The following is an 18,355-nucleotide window of genomic DNA, read 5'->3' as shown; positions in this document are numbered from 1 at the left end:
CTGACCCGATTCAACAGGAGAGGGATCATCCTTTTCAACCACCACCTTCTCCTCAGTTAATGTGCCTAGCTCAAGGGCAAAGTAAAAAACAGACTCATGAGGGGAGTTAAACCAAACACTTTTGTGACTTCTGCTATCCATGGCCTCAAAAGGGCCAGAAATTCTGCCACTGAGATCTGATATTTAGGCAGAAAATTTTTCATTGGACAGGAAAGAGGGAGCTTTGGTGGCAGACAGGCCAGTAGAATAGCAAGCAATCAGATTAGGGGAAACTATCAGAATAAGGGCTACAAGGGAACTGATTGGATAAACTACCAACCCCAGTGGATCCAAGTTCTGAGCCTGACCTGCAAGTCCATCTGACCTCTTTTGCTCGCACTTGTGATCTGTCATGGTTTGTGAAAAGTAGTCCCTAGAGGGGTACGCACAATCTCCCCTGCTGTGGAGGGACAGGAAAAGGTCTTAGTATCAAGAACTTGTAAGCTGCTGTAAATCCAGGTAGAGCTGTGATAGTGCTGTGCTGATGGAGGAGAGCCAGGAGCTGTTGCCAGTCAGAAAGTGATGCAAGAACGATGAAGCCACAGTATCCCAAATGAGAGCTAGGCCGCACAGGCAGAGTGAGTTCTAGGGCTGCACAAGAGTCAACCGAAGGAGCCTAGCTGAGAGTTGGTTATATAGCAGGATGTCCCTGCAGCCTTTTCTTGTTTTCCATTGTCCAATCACCTAAAGAAAGATGAATGTGATGGTAAAGACTAATGTACCCCTGTCTTGTACTGTACGACCAAGAAAAACGTTTTTATATATTACTTTATCTTACATAGTGACAAAGTTGTCGCCAAACAAACAGGCCAATAGCAGAAATGTAAAAACTTCTCTAGTCTAAAAGATATATACAGGTGTGAAAGCTAAAGTGGTTAAAGCTGAAATTTTAACCTGCAGTCTTGCACAGCTGTACAGGCTCCTCCTGTACTGAAAATGCTTACTCTTGACTTCACTACACACTGTGAGCTTCTCACAATTTGCATTGCAATTTGTTGCAGCAAGCCAGATAGAGCCTTATGAATTTTCTAGCTGGAGGATATACAGCATCACCTAGCCCTTTCCTCCTCCGTTTCACTGTCCCTGACTCACCTCTTTCATTCATTGGATTTCAGTTCTGTCAATTATGAAGGCTCAGCATCTAATGTGAACTATACCTAGTGCAGTCTGCATACAAATACAGTCCGCCTAAGAACTACCACTCCTCCAGATGGATATACACCCATTAAGGCATTTCAATAATTTGCAAAACTCCTCCCAAGACCCAGTCCATTGATTGGGGGGGGGGGGAATACTGAGGTAGGGTGCTGTGATGGTTTCAGGAAGCTATGTACAACACTTTGTATATAATGAATTCATGTCTCCATGTTTATTTTGCTGAGAAATCACTTTGCAAAACACCCCCCAGTGTTTATGGTAGTGTCCATCTCATTCATGTAGTATTTACCTCCTGGAATTCATCTGCCCTTAGATCAGGCATACAGGCAGGAGGGCGTGCTCAGCTGAGAAACAACCCCCCCCCCACAGGCTCCTGGGATGTATGACATCATTTGCCTAGGCCTGGAAACCAGGAAGTAACTAAAAAAATTAATACATTTCTTCAAACAAGAAGTAAATTATTACGTAAATATGATATAAGGTACTTTCTGATCTTAATAACTATTAATTTCAGCAGCATAAGAATTAAAAATAGTCAATGTTGATTGGGAGAGTGAAGTTCCGCTGGCCATAGATGGTGCGATTTTCTTTCCTGCAACCACAGGAAAGAAAATTGCTCGATTACACCATCAACAGAGTCAATGTTAATAGGGGAATCTCTTGTTTGGAGTGATAGTACTCTCTCAGCAGGGAAAGCCGTCCTGGTCAGGAGAACACAGTGATTATTAGTAGTGGCTATGGTTGCTGGCAATAATAGCACAAAAAACCTGACAAGCTGGTTGTACCCAAGTTGAATGATCGATCAACTTGGGTCCAGCAGCCTGCCTATACATGGTTCCAACCTCGGATTATCCCTGCTGAACCGGCCAAGATTCGAACCGCCTATGGCTGTCTTTAGAATCTGTGGTTTGAGAAACAGGTGCTTTGCAAGTCCCTCAGTTGGCTGCTCTCAAACATTAAAATTAAAATAGTAATTGCACTGATATTAACCTAATAATATTGCACCGTGTACCATCAAAAATAGATATCATAAATTGGTGAGCTGAAATAAATATATACAGTGGAGGAGGAGCCTGTGACGTTTCCAGCATTGTGTGTGTGCACTGGTGGTGGATGAGGAGTCTCCAGCGTCACGCTGTATGCAGCTGATCATTTTACATGCGATCATATTTACGGGGAAATGTGAGTGAGCTTTACCCTAACCATATAGGGATCACTTTATCACGTTACCTGCGCAATGGTCTTGTTTTCCTTTTTGTTTTATATGTCTTGAAAGTCTGCTGGAAGCTGGGAATTTCATCTCTAACAAGCAGCAGTGGAATGGTTTAAAAGAAGCATCTGTCACTCATTCAGGCTTGATTATCTAGTCCCGCAAATCTATTGTTCGGAATTCTTTCTGGTGTGCACTAAGTGGATTATTTATTTGTGTGAATTAATTCAGCAATTTTTCACTGGAGAATTTTTTATCATTATATATTTCACTGTATATATTTATTTCAGCTCACCAATTTATGATATCTATTTTTGATGGTACACGGTGCAATATTATTAGGTTTATATCAGCGCAATTACTATTTTAATTTTACTGATTCTATTTGTGTAGTAGGTCACATATTTAATTGCAGCTATATTATTTGGGCATCTTTTAATATTTTATCTCACATAATTTAGATCACTCTATCCCTATCAGCACTTTAGTAACTTGTCACTTCAATGCTCTCAAACATTGTCATCTGCAGTAGAAAAAATGGGGACTCATAAAAACTGGCATTTGCATGATATCTGAAACTGTCAAAAGTAAAAAGTCAAAAAGGCCAAACATCCAAAAAGAATATGCAGAAGTCTGTATACTGTTCTTGATGGGCTGGCCAGCATTTCTTTAAAATTGAAGGAAATACATCTAAGGTTCACCAGCCTATGCATAGAGTGCAATCCTGGGCTACCAGGAATGCTATGCATTTCTTAGGACCTGTTGGAAAGTGTCTTGCAGTAATGCCCTGTACACACGGTCGGACTTTGTTCGGACATTCCGACAACAAAATCCATGGATTTTTTCCGACGGATGTTGGCTCAAATTTGTCTTGCATACACACAGTCACACAAAGTTGTCAGAAAATCTGATCGTTCTAAACGCTGCGACGTAAAACTCATACGTCGGTACTATAAACGGGGCAGTGGCCAATAGCTTTCATCTCTTTATTTATTCTGAGCATGCGTGGCACTTTGTGCGTCGGATTTGTGTACACACGATCGGAATTTCCGACAACGGATTTTGTTGTCGGAAAATTTTATAGCAAGCTCTCAAACTTTGTGTGTCGGAAATTCCTATGTAAAATGTGTGATGGAGAATACACACGGTCGGAATTTCCGACAACAAGGTCCTATCACACATTTTCCGTCGGAAAATCCGACTGTGTGTACGGGGCATAACAGAATGAAAAACAGGTACTTGGGGTTACAAACAATACGTTTACAAAAATAAATAAATAAATCTCAACATCATGATATGACAGTACATCAAAAATATCTGAAACAATCCTGTGCCACTGTGAAGCTCCAGAGGGATTTTCAGAATAAAATCTGCCATGTCTCTGATCCTAGACACGTTTCCCAAAGGGAGGGAAACTGAAACAATTCACACCGCTTTCATCTCTACGCAACAAACATTTTTTCCTCTTTTTGCTATAGAATATTGCTAATCTATTTTATCTGTTAGATAGTGAACCTTCAAAGATCCCGAGAGGTTTCACCAGTATGAGAAGAAATGGTTTATTGGAGACAATTTCTATTCCCCAGGGCAAGGAGAAGTGAGCCAGCATTTCCTTAGAACTGCAAAGCACTAGTACAAAGAGAAAAAAAAATGATTTGTCAGCTCAGTTTAACACTATCCATTGGAAACGGGTCTATTACCCTCAGCAAGGAAAACCTATTGCTACAACTATATGCAGCAGCTGTGCAAATTACCTTAGCGCAAAACTTAACCTAATATTTAGTTTTTGCAAATAACATTTGAACTACAGTAAATCAAACTAATCAGCAGTATACTTAAAAGTGCATGTGTGCCCAGACTATGGACATGAAACTTACTGCCTATTAGGCAGTAAAATAGCTTTAAAACAAGCCATCCATGGCCTCTCTAGCTTCTTTAACGTGAAGTTATTAATTCTCAAAGAGAAAAGAGACGGGGTTTTGGGACTTTAAATGAGGAGTGCATGAAAGGACCCAAGGATAAGACAATATAATACGGATGTGTTTATTAGTATAAAACACCCAGTAGAGCATGCTTTTAAAGATACATACATAATAGTAGGGCTGAAACAACTAATCGATTATGAAGTTAATCGATTACTATTTTCGTAATCGATTAATCGGCCAGTAACATAATGGGGTTAAAAATAATAAAATTAGCCCTTTATAGTACAAAAAGAGCAAATAATCGCTACTGTAAATGTTACTTTCACAGTTCTACAGTAAAAAAATGGACCCCTTACAGTAGCGATTATTTGCTTTTTTTGTACAATAAAGGGCTCATTTTAGTTTTTTTTTAAACCCCATTATGTTACTAAACGTCTTAGAGCTGGTTCACATCTTTGTGTTTTTTGCAGAAACACACCATAGTTCATTTAACATGGTTTTCTATGGGACACGTTCACATTTATGCTTTTTTTCAGCCGCTGCGTATTTGGAAAGGGTCAAGGACTTTTTTTTTTTTAAACGCAAAACAGTGCTTTTTTGGTTCAATATACTTCAATGGAGAAGCTGCAGAAAAGCATGTAATGCGTTTTTGCAGCAATTTGTATTTTTTAATCTGCCCAACAACAAATTGGCCAAAAAACTGTATTTCTCTTCTAATAGTGTATACAGTATATCTCCTCTAATAGTGTATATACAGTATATCTCTTCTGTCTGTTATTCTCAGAGTGGATTCAATATTTTGCTCCCTAACCATATAGTTGGTTGTTTATATTTACCACTGCATAGAGATATTTAAGAACAAATTGCTTATTTTTAAAAACTTCACATATCAACTAAATTATACACCACACTTTTTTTTTTAAGGTTATTAACCGATTAATCAATTAATCGAAACAATAATCGACCAACTAATCAATTATGAAAATAATCGTTAGTTGCAGCCCTACATAATAGTAGGCATACATAATAGTAAACATATACAAAGCATGATGCAAGAAACCATAAAACACAGTGAAACAACCACTTAATCACATTGCTAAAAAATCCTCTCACGAGTGGAAACATTAAAACCAAGGTAGGTCCTACAGTTAAGTCATGTTGCATCTGTGTATGCCCTACGCGTTTCATGGCGTGCTTGCCAATCTTCAGGGGCGGATGCATAGTAGAGTAAAATCTGCAGAAGGACATAATGTGATGTATCAATTTGGGCATATCATCCAACAAATGGGGGACATTGGAGCCCCTGTGTTTTCCACCTGTCAGTTGGACACCTACTCACTTCGAAATGTGTCCATGGTCGCCGTTTCCCACTGGCCCCACTTCAGCTCCCGGTCTGCAGACTATCCTGTGGCCATGTGTTTCAACTCGCACGTACACTCCTGCATGCTGCCAATGAGCAAGTTGTTTGGAGATGGATCATTTTCATCTCCATAATAATGTCCCCCATTTGTTGGATGATATGCCCAAATTAATACATCACATTATGTCCTTCTGCAGATTTTACTCTACTATACATCTGCCCGTGAAGATTGGCAAGCACACCATGAAACGCGTAGGGAATACACAGATGCAACATGACTTAACTGTAGGACCTACCTTGGTTTTAATGTTTCCACTCGTGAGAGGATTTTTTTAGCAATGTGATTAAGTGGTCGTTTCACTATGTTTTATGATTTCTTGCATCATGCTTTGTATATGTTTACTATTATGTATGCCTACTATTATGTATGTATCTTAAAACGCATGCTCTGCTGGGTGTTTTATACTAATAAAACACATCCGTATTACATTGTCTTATCCTTGGGTCCTTTCATGCACTCCTCATTTAAAGTTCCAAAACCCTGTCTCTTTTCTCAATTAATAGGGATGGAGATTATGTTTTTACAAATCTCATTTAAAGTCTTGCAAACCCCCTTTCCTTAATTCTCAAAGATTACAACAAAATTGGGTTTTAGTCAGTTTGCCTGTTCAAGTATGTTGAAAAAGTCAACAATTTCCATGGGGTGTATTTAAAGTGGTATCAATCCCAATAGCAAACATTATATTGCTGCTTGCAAATTCTTCGATGTGGTGGCTGTGTTCAACCTAAAAAAGGAAACTTTCTTTCTTTTATTTTCACCTGGTGATCTGACCAGTAAGTCTGTTTTCCAACAGAACAAGCTGTCCTACAAATGCGTCAGTTAGGAGTGTTGAGACAAGCCATTTACCACGATCACCTTTTATTTTTGTAAAACATTTATCCCAAAAGGCAAAAAACTGTTGCTGCAGTGTGAGCTGAAGTCTGGACTCAATTTGTTAGTGTATCTAAAGCCTGTCTACTGATCGACTTCTGTACAACCAGCCTGGTGGAAAATGTCCGCATGATCAGCGCTGCTGGCTATAGCTGGCACAACTGATCAGTGTCCCAACTGTCAGAATACAAAGGCTCAGTGCACAGGAATCCCCCATCCACCTTGAATGCGTAGATGGGGGAAAGAGTCATTTTTGTTCATTCAATCCATTGGTTGAACACAAATAATAACGACTCATGTAAAACGCTTAAAGCGTTTGTTAACCCAAAAAAAAAAAAAATTAAAAGATCCTGTTCCTTTAAAGCATTTTATACAGAACAGTTCTTGTGCTGTATCATTTGTCCCCCCGTAACAACTGTAATACCTGGTTGATCCTGCCTGGCTATACCCTCGCCCCCCCCCCCCCCCCCTCCCCGTACGCCGACTCCAATATATCCAGGCTGCTGAGCTCTGACACCATAGTCATAAGTACGCGCCTCCGTCATCCGCAGCCTGCCATCTGTCTCATCTGTGCTCTCTCCCCTTCCCCTCTCTGCCTGTCAGCTTGTGACAATGCCTGCCCCTCAACTCCTGTTGCTCAAATAACTTTCACATCTTCATATCATCCCCTCTGTGTTCTAATCCTGTGTGCCCGTGTGTACGAGATTTATAAAAAAAAGTCTGCTATACCTAATTTCAGAGCTCTTCTCAGCGATCACATGATCGGCTGCCTCTCTCTCCTCTCCTGAGTGATGTCAGCGGGGAATCTCAGCCCCACCCGCTGTATCTATCAGACGGGGAGAGAAGAAAGCTAGCCGATCACTGAGAAGAGCTCTGAAATGAGGTATAGCAGGCTTTTTTTTTTCTAAATCAATCACGCAGTGGCACACAGGATTAGAACACAGAGGGGATGGTATGAATATGTGAAAGTGGCTTAACCACTTTAAATATGCAAGTACATCTAACTCACCCTTCCCCCAGATTAGCAATGGCTAGCAATTAGCTGTCCAAGGTGCTCCTTCATCCAGAGTATAGGCACTCTTAATACAGAAGGTGTGTTACTGGACAGATCACTAGGTGAAAAAGGGGAACGAAGCCTAAAAAGGAAAATGAATGCAGCCTTCACATCTAAATAAGTGTAAATGCAATACAATGAAAACACAAATAACTCACAGACTCTTCTGTAAATATCACATTTTTTTTGAAAGATGGGGTTGCACTTTAACACAGATCTACATCTAAAAACAATTATAACTGTGTGATATGAAAGGCATGTGAACTTAATAGTGTTGTGCATAGCAACTAAATTAAAATCATGCCTCAGATCAGATGTAAGTGTACCCATAAGATAAGAAACGTGGCGCTATGATGATCAGTTTAATTCACAAAATTGCAGATATGCTCTTTTTTAGCCTTCAAGCCATATGATAGTACATAGTTCGCAGATCAATAAAAATGTTACAAATCCATGGATAAAGTTGCGGCCAACATTACCGCTAAGTATGTGTATGATTTATTTGCGGTGTCTTTTTTAAGATTTCATCATTAAATACTGTTCATATTTTGTGTTTGCATTATCTGCCCATACCTTAATATTTAGCTTTCCCAGGTGCTGTAGAACCCAGATACGATGGGACCAGGAATTGTAGTTACTTGGATACCTTCCAGCAGCTTCCCCGCAGACATTCATCTCTTCTTGTACAATTCCCTGAACCTGCTCTGTAAGAGTATGAGAGGCTCCCTCTTTAGATGTTACTGAGGGAAAAATGTGCTCCTGGAGAAGTCGTTGTAAAATCCACCTCCTGTAACCACATTAGAAATAAAAAAGAAACATTTAACTAAATGTGAATGTACAATATATATTTATATGTAAAGTGCTGCGTAAATAGATGGTGCTATATTAGTACCTGCAATAATAAATAAAATATAAATAAGAAACCCTAACTATATAAATAAGAAAAATCATATAGTGTTTAACAAAGTTATTTTTCCATCTTCAAATAACCTTAATACATATATCTGCATATGAACTTATTTTTCTTAAAAGAGCAACTTGACCCACCAGGGGTTCATTTTGCATTTAACGCCTTCTTATCTGGTTTGCTGAGATATCTTGAATTCATATACTCACCTACCCAGCAAATCCAGCGTTGTCCCACTGTAAACCGCCACTGCACGTTAAGTCCTGTGCCGCCATCTACCGCCCCAACGTCATCTGAATCTAGCTGCCTTTTCCAGGTTCAGTATGATTAGGAATTCGTATCTCCACAGAGTGGTACTATGGATACGACACTTGGATAAAATTTGCCACGTCCCGATAATTAAATTATTAGGAAATTATGGTTTTTGGATGATGGACTTTTTAGGCATAACACAATCTTGTAAAAAAATTATATTTTTATTACAAATTTAAAATCAAGACAATTACATAAAATTCTCACATATTTCATTCACAAAAATTTGCCTATGAGCATGAAAAACGCACCACCTATATACCATATAGTCAAAAAACTCGGGAGGACCAAACTGATCACTCTTGACAATTATAGAGTTTGGGCGAGGTAGCGTGTCATAAAAATGCCAACTCCAGGCTTAGCCACCTGCCCTTGATCACCCCTTCCTATTGAGAACCATCAACCATGCATTTTTATTTTGTTTTTAGAGTTCTTTTTAAGAAGCACAGAGGTAGGTTATGTGAGGTGCATTGCCAGCTTCTTCTTTACTCCTTGTTCTCCAGGGATGGGTTGTGCTCAATGATGAAGAGAACAATGTTGATATGAGAATATCAGCACTACTCTCTACATCATTAAACTGAGCATAGAGTGTTGTGGTAGCACCCCCTTTTAGGAGGCAGGTCCATGATGCTGTTCATGAACAGGATCTCCCTAGTCTTTAAGACTGAATAATGCCCAGGACATTTTGTGGCAAAAAGTTACTGCGGGGGCAACTCCAGATTGAAGGTTAAGTATTGCGTCCTGAGCTTCTTTATTTTTTATTAGACCATCTGCTGGGGGACCATTTTATTTTCAAAAATGTTTGATCAAGTTGGGATTTTAGCTGGCTCTAGGACTCTCTGTTCACCCTTACAGCACAGATAATGTATATTGGCTTTGCACACATTATTATAATCAAGAAGGATGCACAGTTTAAAATATTATTTTTTTTGCAATGGAGGTAAATATAAAATATTCCATATAAATATTACGTAGTCTTTTGAAAGAGAGATAAAATATAAAACCTTAAGCTGCCACCAGAACAGGAATAGAAGGTATACAGCAGGGATCTGCAATTAGCGGACCTCCAGCTGTTGCAAAACTACAAGTCCCATAATGCCTCTGCCTCTAGGTATCATGCTTGTGGCTGTCAGAATCTTGCTATGCCTCATGGGATTTGTAGTTCTGCAACAGCTGGAGGTCCGTTAATTCCATATCCCTGGTATACGGTCTCTTCCAGTGGGAATGCATTGTGGTTAAATGCAGGTAGCTGCAATATGGCACCTTGTTCAGGCTTCTAATATATTCTGGTACATCTGCCTTGAGTTGACGTATGTGTAACTATGATCTTCAAAATAAATGCACTTATTTCTGGAAGGCTGCATTTTGTTAATGGGCATATCTAAACAAAGAGCAAAAAAACACACACACATATCCAGATGAAAGGCAGCAATTGGGGTTGGATTTATTCAATAAACATGTTAAACTTTGGTAAAATGCTACTTACTAGTTCCATCTAGTGTTGCTTGCATATTTATGCATCCTTCCAAGACTTAACATACGCAGTATTTAAGCTTACAGAAAATGTTTAAATAAAACCTGCTTTCATTAAACATACCTTTTTAGCCCCAGTGATGTCATTACTGGGTCTGCAGAATGCTTCCCTATGTTGTCATTACTGGGTCTGCAGAATGCTTCCCTATGTTGTCATTACTGGGTCTGCAGAGTGCTGTAACCCATAACTTCACAGCACCCTGCTTCACTACTCCACTTAAGAGCCCTCAGCTCTGATGCAAGCAATGGTCTGGCTCTTAGGAGGAGTAAACAAATATCAAAATTTCTTGATCAGTGGATGTTTCAATTAGACTGCATTTGCATGCAGACTGCCTAGGTAACACCCACACCTAATGCTGTGCCTCCAACTGATGATGCTGGATGTCTCCCAACCAGGAGATGAGGCAAGCTTTATCTGACCTGCTGCAGCTTCTAATGCGCATTCTGAGAAGGTCACGGTGTGCAGTGAAGTTCTAGTAAGCAATTTAAGTACAGCAAAAGGAGCCTGTAAAACTGTGCAAGACTGCAGGTAAAGCCAATAATAGACTGTTTGAATCTTGGCTGGTTCAGTAGTGACTGGCCGAGATTCAAACCATGTATGGGCAGGCTAATTGTACCTGACTTGGGTACAACCAGCCTGTCAGAATTTTAGGAAGTGATTATTGCCAGCGGTTATATAGTCCATAGCAGTAATCACTGTTCTCCCAGCAGGGACGGCTCTCCACACCCCCCCACCGGGAGAACACAAAAGCTCTGCAGGAGGGATTTCCCCACCAACACTGATGAAATTGAGCAATTTTCTTTTGTAGGAAAGAAAATCATATCATCTATAGCTTGCTTAAGGGCTGATGTTCAGTTATGTCTTAACCCCTGGCTTATGGGCAGTTCCTTTGGAATCCTCACTTACAACCCAGGGCTTATTGGCCCTGCATTTAACTTTAGGTGGCCAGAGTGCCTGCAACTGCTGAAATGCCTTGGAGAAGAGGCTACAGCATCTGGACTTATAGCATAGAGGGAGTCTGTAGGAAGAACATATTAGGCAGGTCTATTTTACCAACACCCTTTGCCCCCTTGCAGTATGGGGTAGTCCCAATGCAAGGTTTTTTTTTTCTTGTTTTCTCCAGAGTTTAGCTTTAGGCACGGCCATCTTGGATGTGTTGTCAGCAGCGCTAGCAGACTCAAGAGTGGTCACTCTGTATAATCCCCCCTTTACACATCCCCCAATAATTACATAAAATATTATTTCAAGGGGTAGAGGGAGATGGGTTAGATCAGACGATAATTAGACACGCTCAGAAGAGAGGAAGCCCAATAGAGGCAAAAAGGGAATTAACTCTTCCTCTAAAAATCTAATTTTTGCAGTTAAAGGAGGACATATTAAATAAACGAATATTTTTCTATGTTAAATACGTAATTTTATTTAGTTTCGCAAAAAAATAAATAAAAATAGAGTCAGTTTGGAATATAATGGGTAAAGGTAGATTTACTGACCATAAAGATCTAGTTGTGCACATTTAAATCATAGTAAAATCCTAACATCATCACATAGCACACTACTATACAATATATCGGCAATACACTGGGCCTGATAAATGACCTCTCTGCAGTGAATACTCCCTAGGAAACCTTGAAAAGTTAATTCATTCACTTCCGCTACACTGGTCAATAAAATCTCAGTTTACTTCGAACATATAAATTATTTCCTACAGTGCTTAGAAACTTGGAATAGTATCAACTTCACTTCTGTGGGGAAAAAAAAAAAAAAAAAAAAAAAGAGGAGAGAGAAAACTAGATAATGCCTAGCATACAGACTGCTGCAGGTATCCTGGAGATAACATCTCCCTAGGAAATCAAATGGAAAGTTCTCTCACAGGGAAGCAGCTAATCCAACCATGGCCCACCGAAATTGAAATGAGCTCACAAAGACTTTGACAGGAGGCTATTAAACATATCTCCCAGGAGAAATTATTTCAGGATGCAACTAGATAAAGGAGCCCCTAAAAGCCTGGATTTCAAGTCAAATGCCGCGTACACACGATCGAAAATTTGGCCAGCAAAAGACCGATGAGAGCTTTTGGTCGGAAAATGCGACCGTGTGTATGCTCCATCAGACTTTTGCAGGCCGAATTCCAGCCAGCAAAAGATTGAGAGCATGTTCTCAATTTTTCGGTCGGAAAAAGTTCCTATCCAAAAATGCGATCATCTGTAGCAATTCCGACGCGCAAAATTCCTAAGCATGCTCGGAAACAATTTGACGCATGCTCAGAAGCACTGAACTTCATTTTCTTGGTTCGTTGTAGTGTTGTACGTCACCGCGATCTTGACGGCCGAAAGTTCAGAGAACTTTTGTGTGACCGTGTGTATGCAAGGCAAGCCTGAGCGAATCCCGTCGGAAAAGTCATCATATCTTTTTCCGACCAAAATCCCGATCGTGTGTACGTGGCAAAAGGCTAATTCCACCTTTAGGACCCTGTTGCATATTATACCAATATTTAGGGTGCAACTTGCAACATGCTTCCAAATGGACCGCCCCGCAGCAGCTGTCAGATTTGAAATGACAGAGATCTATGAATGAATAAACTGCAAGTTCTGTCTGCCAAAATGGCAGATGGACTTGAAGTTCTCAATGGAACACATGTGTGGCGATTACAGCACTTGTAGTCCATAGATACTTAATTCAGCGTTCTAACTAAGAGTCTGTACAGTGTGACAGAATTAGGCCCCTTTCACACTGGGGCGGTGGGGGCGTCGGCGGTAAAACGCCGCTAATTTTAGCGGCGCTTTACCGTCGTTTTAGCGGCGGTATTCGGCCACTAGCGGGGCAGTTTTAACCCTCGCTAGCGGCCGAAAAAGGGGCTATGCCGGAGGTATAGCCGCGCTGCCCCATTGATTTCAATGGGCAGGAGCGGTGAAGGAGCGGTGTATACACCGCTTCTTCATCGCTCCAAAGATGCTGTTTGCAGGAGTTTTTTTCCCCTCCTGCCAGTGCAACGCTCCAGTGTGAAAGCTCTAGGGCTTTTTTTTTTTTCCTTTTTTCTTTTTTTTTTTTTTTTATTTTTTTTTTAAGGCAGACTTAGCGTTAAAATATGTGCATCAATAAAGGTCTGACCTACAGAATAAGACAAGTTAATATATTTAGGAAGCTGCAGGTTTTGTGCATACAAGCAGATGTGACGTTATCTGGCTTATGTATCAACTATGAAACAAAGATTACAAAAAAAAAAAACCATACCAAACATAAGCCATGTTGTCGTATAAAAGCCAATATTACATACCCTGTAAAAGAAAAGGATTCATACTAGAGATACACCGAAATTTCAGCGGTCAAAACATATTGGCCGAAAATGGTGTTAGCGCCATTTTGCCGATAAGAGAAAGAGGAGCCCATAATGGCACTGAAAACGCATGCGATCTTGCCACAATTTTACTGTGCTTATGGTTTGAATTTCATAGGTCATGTGACTCAAAAAGTGCATCAAAAACATAACACGGGTGCGTTATTGATGGATTATCAATGCATTTAATCAGGGAGGTGCATTTTTGGTGCTGTTTTTTTAACTGACCAAAAATGCAGCAAGCAAGATTTTTAACAGTGCAACAGACCAGTGTGAAGACATACCAGAATGGTAAGGGATACATTTTTCTTGAGCCTTTCTTGCGCTAAAGGTGCCAATAATGTTATAACAACAATAAAGTTTTCGGCCAAGTGCATCCTGCATTTTCCATTTTGGCATCAAAATTCCTTTTCGGTACACCTCTACTACATATTTACCTCTATTATAGGCCACACACTGCCCAAGGCCTCTCCGCTTATGAGAAATAATCTCCAAAGTACCGTGGGAAACTGACACTTCTAGGGTTGATCCTCTGGGTTTCCTTACAGCTTTTAACAGTTCCTCCTGTTGCGGTCCATGTCATTGCAGGAGCTTTGCTGGAAAAGGTTACTATACTCACACCAAGTCACTTTAATACTATCCATCATAGAGATTTTTATTTATTTTATTTTGGTCATCATTCCACTTTAACAATTTCCGTTTAGTACAGTTTGGTAAGAAGCCAAATGCAGTCTACTGCAACAGAAGCAATCATCATAAAATCAAATGTGTTGAGCTATATATTGCACTTCATAACAGTAGCTTACCACATATAACTAAATACAGCCTAAATAAATGACTCACACTTGTACAACATATTTAGGAATTGTGTATACAAGTGTCAAAGTGGTGTGATCATTGTGCGAAAACTGCATTGAACTAAACCTTTCAAAAAACAGAGTCAACAGATTCACTGAGTTAAGCATCTTGACTCATAGAACAATATATATTTTCTGGTTATTCAAAAGGTCTGTTACCTTCTTCTCTTTTTTCCCTGACCCTCAGCCAAGATATTTCAGGCTCCAAGCTAAATTGTAAAAATAAACTTTTACAGAGTTCTGTTAGAGTAGGTTCACACTAGAATGCGGTACAGGAAACCCACAATCCAGACGCGCTTCCCGCACCACATTTGAAATGCACTGCAGTTGCGCTCCGCAGCGTGTGTCAAAGTGAAGTTATTGACACTCCAAATGCAGTGCCTTTGCCTGCCCCAGATCACATGGTACAAAATTAGTGCATGCACTACCATCGGTACAATGCTCAAATCGCACACGAATTGTACAGTGCGTTGCGCATTCCCATGTGATTCATAGTGTGAACTGGGGCTTACCAATGATCATTTGCTCAATTCACATTTATGCTGCATATTGTATTTGCCATATACATTGTTGTTTAGCCCTGTAATTTCCACTGGCTGCCCTTGCTGATATTATTTGTTATAACTAAACCATTATGACCAATATGTCTTTTTACTTTTTTGTAAGGCACGCCGAGGTACAAGATACATGCCAGTTAAAAACTGAATCGCTACTTTAGCACACAGTAGCCCCTGTGACGGTACCTAACTTTGTGCTTGATACTTAAAAAGTGCTAAGGGGCTCAATGATGGTTTAGAGCAGTGGTCTCCAAACTACGGCCCTTTGCTTGCCTTCAGCCCTTGGGGCACTTTTCCTTCCACTGATGCAAGATACTAGATCTTTCATTAAAGGGACATAATCCCTGTTACTGACAACAACAATGGGGCACTAGTCCTCCAAATGACACCAATGATGGGGCACTATTCCTCCCCCACTGACACCAATGATGGGGCACTATTCCTCCCCCACTGACACCAATGATGGGGCACTATTCCTCCCCCACTGACACCAATGATGGGGCACTATTCCTCCCCCACTGACACCAATGATGGGGCACTATTCCTCCCCCACTGACACCAATGATGGGGCACTATTCCTCCCCCACTGACACCAATGATGGGGCACTATTCCTCCCCCACTGACACCAATGATGGGGCACTATTCCTCCCCCACTGACACCAATGATGGGGCACTATTCCTCCCCCACTGACACCAATGATGGGGCACTATTCCTCCCCCACTGACACCAATGATGGGGCACTATTCCTCCCCCACTGACACCAATGATGGGGCACTATTCCTCCCCCACTGACACCAATGATGGGGCACTATTCCTCCCCCACTGACACCAATGATGGGGCACTATTCCTCCCCCACTGACACCAATGATGGGGCACTATTCCTCCCCCACTGACACCAATGATGAGGCACTATTCCTCCCCCACTGACACCAATGATGGGGCACTATTCCTCCCCCACTGACACCAATGATGGGGCACTATTCCTCCCCCACTGACACCAATGATGGGGCACTATTCCTCCCCCACTGACACCAATGATGGGACACTATTCCTCCCACTGACACCAATGATGGAGCACTATTCCTCCCACTGACACCAATGATGGAGCACTATTTCTCCCTCTGACACTATTGATGGGGCACTATACAGTGGGGACGAAAAGTATTCAGACCCCCTTAAATTTTTCACTCTTTGTGATGTTGCAGCCATTTGCTAAAATCTTTTAAGTTCATTTTTTTCCTCATTAATGTATACACAGCACCCCATATTGACAGAAAAACACAGAATTGTTGACATTTTTGCAGATTTATTAAAAAAGAAAAACTGAAATATCACATGGTCCTAAGTATTCAGACCCTTTGCTCAGTATTTAGTAGAAGCACCCTTTTGATCTAATACAGCCATGAGTCTTTTTGGGAAAGATGCAACAAGTTTTTCACACCTGGATTTGGGGATCCTCTGCCATTCCTCCTTGCAGATCCTCTCCAGTTCTGTCAGGTTGGATGGTAAACGTTGGTGGACAGCCATTTTTAGGTCTTTCCAGAGATGCTCAATTGGGTTTAAGTCAGGGCTCTGGCTGGGCCATTCAAGAACAGTCACGGAGTTGTTGTGAAGCCACTCCTTCGTTATTTTAGCTGTGTGCTTAGGGTCACTGTCTTGTTGGAAGGCAAACCTTCGGCCCAGTTTGAGGTCCGGAGCGCTCTGGAGAAGGTTTTCGTCCAAGATATCCCTGTACTTGGCCGCATTCATCTTTCCCTCGATTGCAACCCGTCGTCCTGTCCCTGCAGCTGAAAAACACCCTCACAGCATGATGCTGCCACCACCCTGCTTCACTGTTGGGACTGTATTGGACAGGTGATGAGCAGTGCCTGGTTTTCTCCACACATACCGCTTAGAATTAAGGCCAAAAAGTTCTATCTTGGTCTCATCAGACCAGAGAATCTTATTTATCACCATCTTGGAGTCCTTCAGGTGTTTTTTAGCAAACTCCATGCGGGCTTTCATGTGTCTTGCACTGAGGAGATGCTTCCGTCGGGCCACTCTGCCATAAAGCCCCGACTGGTGGAGGGCTGCAGTGATGGTTGACTTTCTACAACTTTCTCCCATCTCCCAACTGCATCTCTGGAGCTCAGCCACAGTGATCTTGGGTTCTTCTTTACCTCTCTCACCAAGGCTCTTCTTCCCCGATAGCTCAGTTTGGCCAGATGACCAGCTCTAGGAAGGGTCCTGATCATCCCAAACATCTTCCATTTAAGGATTATGGAGGCCACTGCGCTCTTAGGAACCTTAAGTGCAGCAGAAATTTTTTTGTAACCTTGGCTAGATCTGTGCCTTGCCACAATTCTGTCTCTGAGCTCTTCAGGCAGTTCCTTTGACCTCATGATTCTCATTTGCTCTGACATGCACTGTGAGCTGTAAGGTCTTATATAGACAGGTGTGTTGCTTTTCAAATCAAGTCCAATCAGTATAATCAAACACAGCTGGACTCAAATGAAGGTGTAGAACCATCTCAAGGATGATCAGAAGAAATGGACAGCGTCTGTCTTAAACATATCAGTGTCATAGCAAAGGGTCTGAATACTTAGCACCACCAAGATGGGGCTCTATTCTCCCAACTGACACCAAAGATGGGGCACTATTCCTCCCCCTAATGCCAAAAGATGTACTGTTTACTCACACCGATTCCAGGACAATGTCTATTTCCATTGGCCACATTCTGGCCCCCCTCTAAAGTCTGACTGCTAAAGTAAACTGGCTCTTTGTTTAGAATGTTTGGAGACCTCTGGTTTAGAGTAATAAAACTGTGCACATCAGTATGAATTACGTCTTCGTTTGTTGTTTGCCCAGTCTGTTCCAGAAGCTACTGTGCTAACAGAGATCCAAACACTGTTATCACAATTTAAGGACACATAGGAATAATATGCCTATTGCTCAACAATACACCGCCAGCATTAGTAAAAAGAAGTGCCATGTTTTACAGCCTATTCAACTTATTAAATAAATATAGTGTAGGTTATCTAAAATACAGGGTATAACCTAATGCTTAAAAAGAAGACCTATACTGAAGTAACAATGCTTAGCTACTCTGGCAATTAATAAGAAACAGCTATTTTTTTTTTTTAGTCATTTAAATCAGGACTGCAGGCCACCTTTAGAAGTAAACATGTGATTATT

The 18,355-nt window shown here is 41.0% G+C and overlaps 1 protein-coding gene across 1 annotated transcript in view; it reads right to left on the bottom strand.

Annotated features, from left to right (window-relative positions):
- PTAR1 (protein prenyltransferase alpha subunit repeat containing 1) overlaps positions 1-18,355 on the bottom strand; it is a 58,529-nt gene that overhangs the window by 8,067 nt on the left and 32,107 nt on the right. Inside the window, exon 5 of the mRNA XM_073634604.1 lies at positions 8,251-8,464. Coding sequence (XP_073490705.1) covers positions 8,251-8,464 — 214 coding nt within the window. The remainder of the gene's footprint in view (positions 1-8,250; positions 8,465-18,355) is intronic.

This window comes from Aquarana catesbeiana, linkage group LG01 (genome assembly GCF_042186555.1).
Source record: "Aquarana catesbeiana isolate 2022-GZ linkage group LG01, ASM4218655v1, whole genome shotgun sequence".
Lineage (NCBI taxonomy): Eukaryota > Metazoa > Chordata > Amphibia > Anura > Ranidae > Aquarana > Aquarana catesbeiana.
This window is presented reverse-complemented; position numbering and strand designations above follow the sequence as displayed.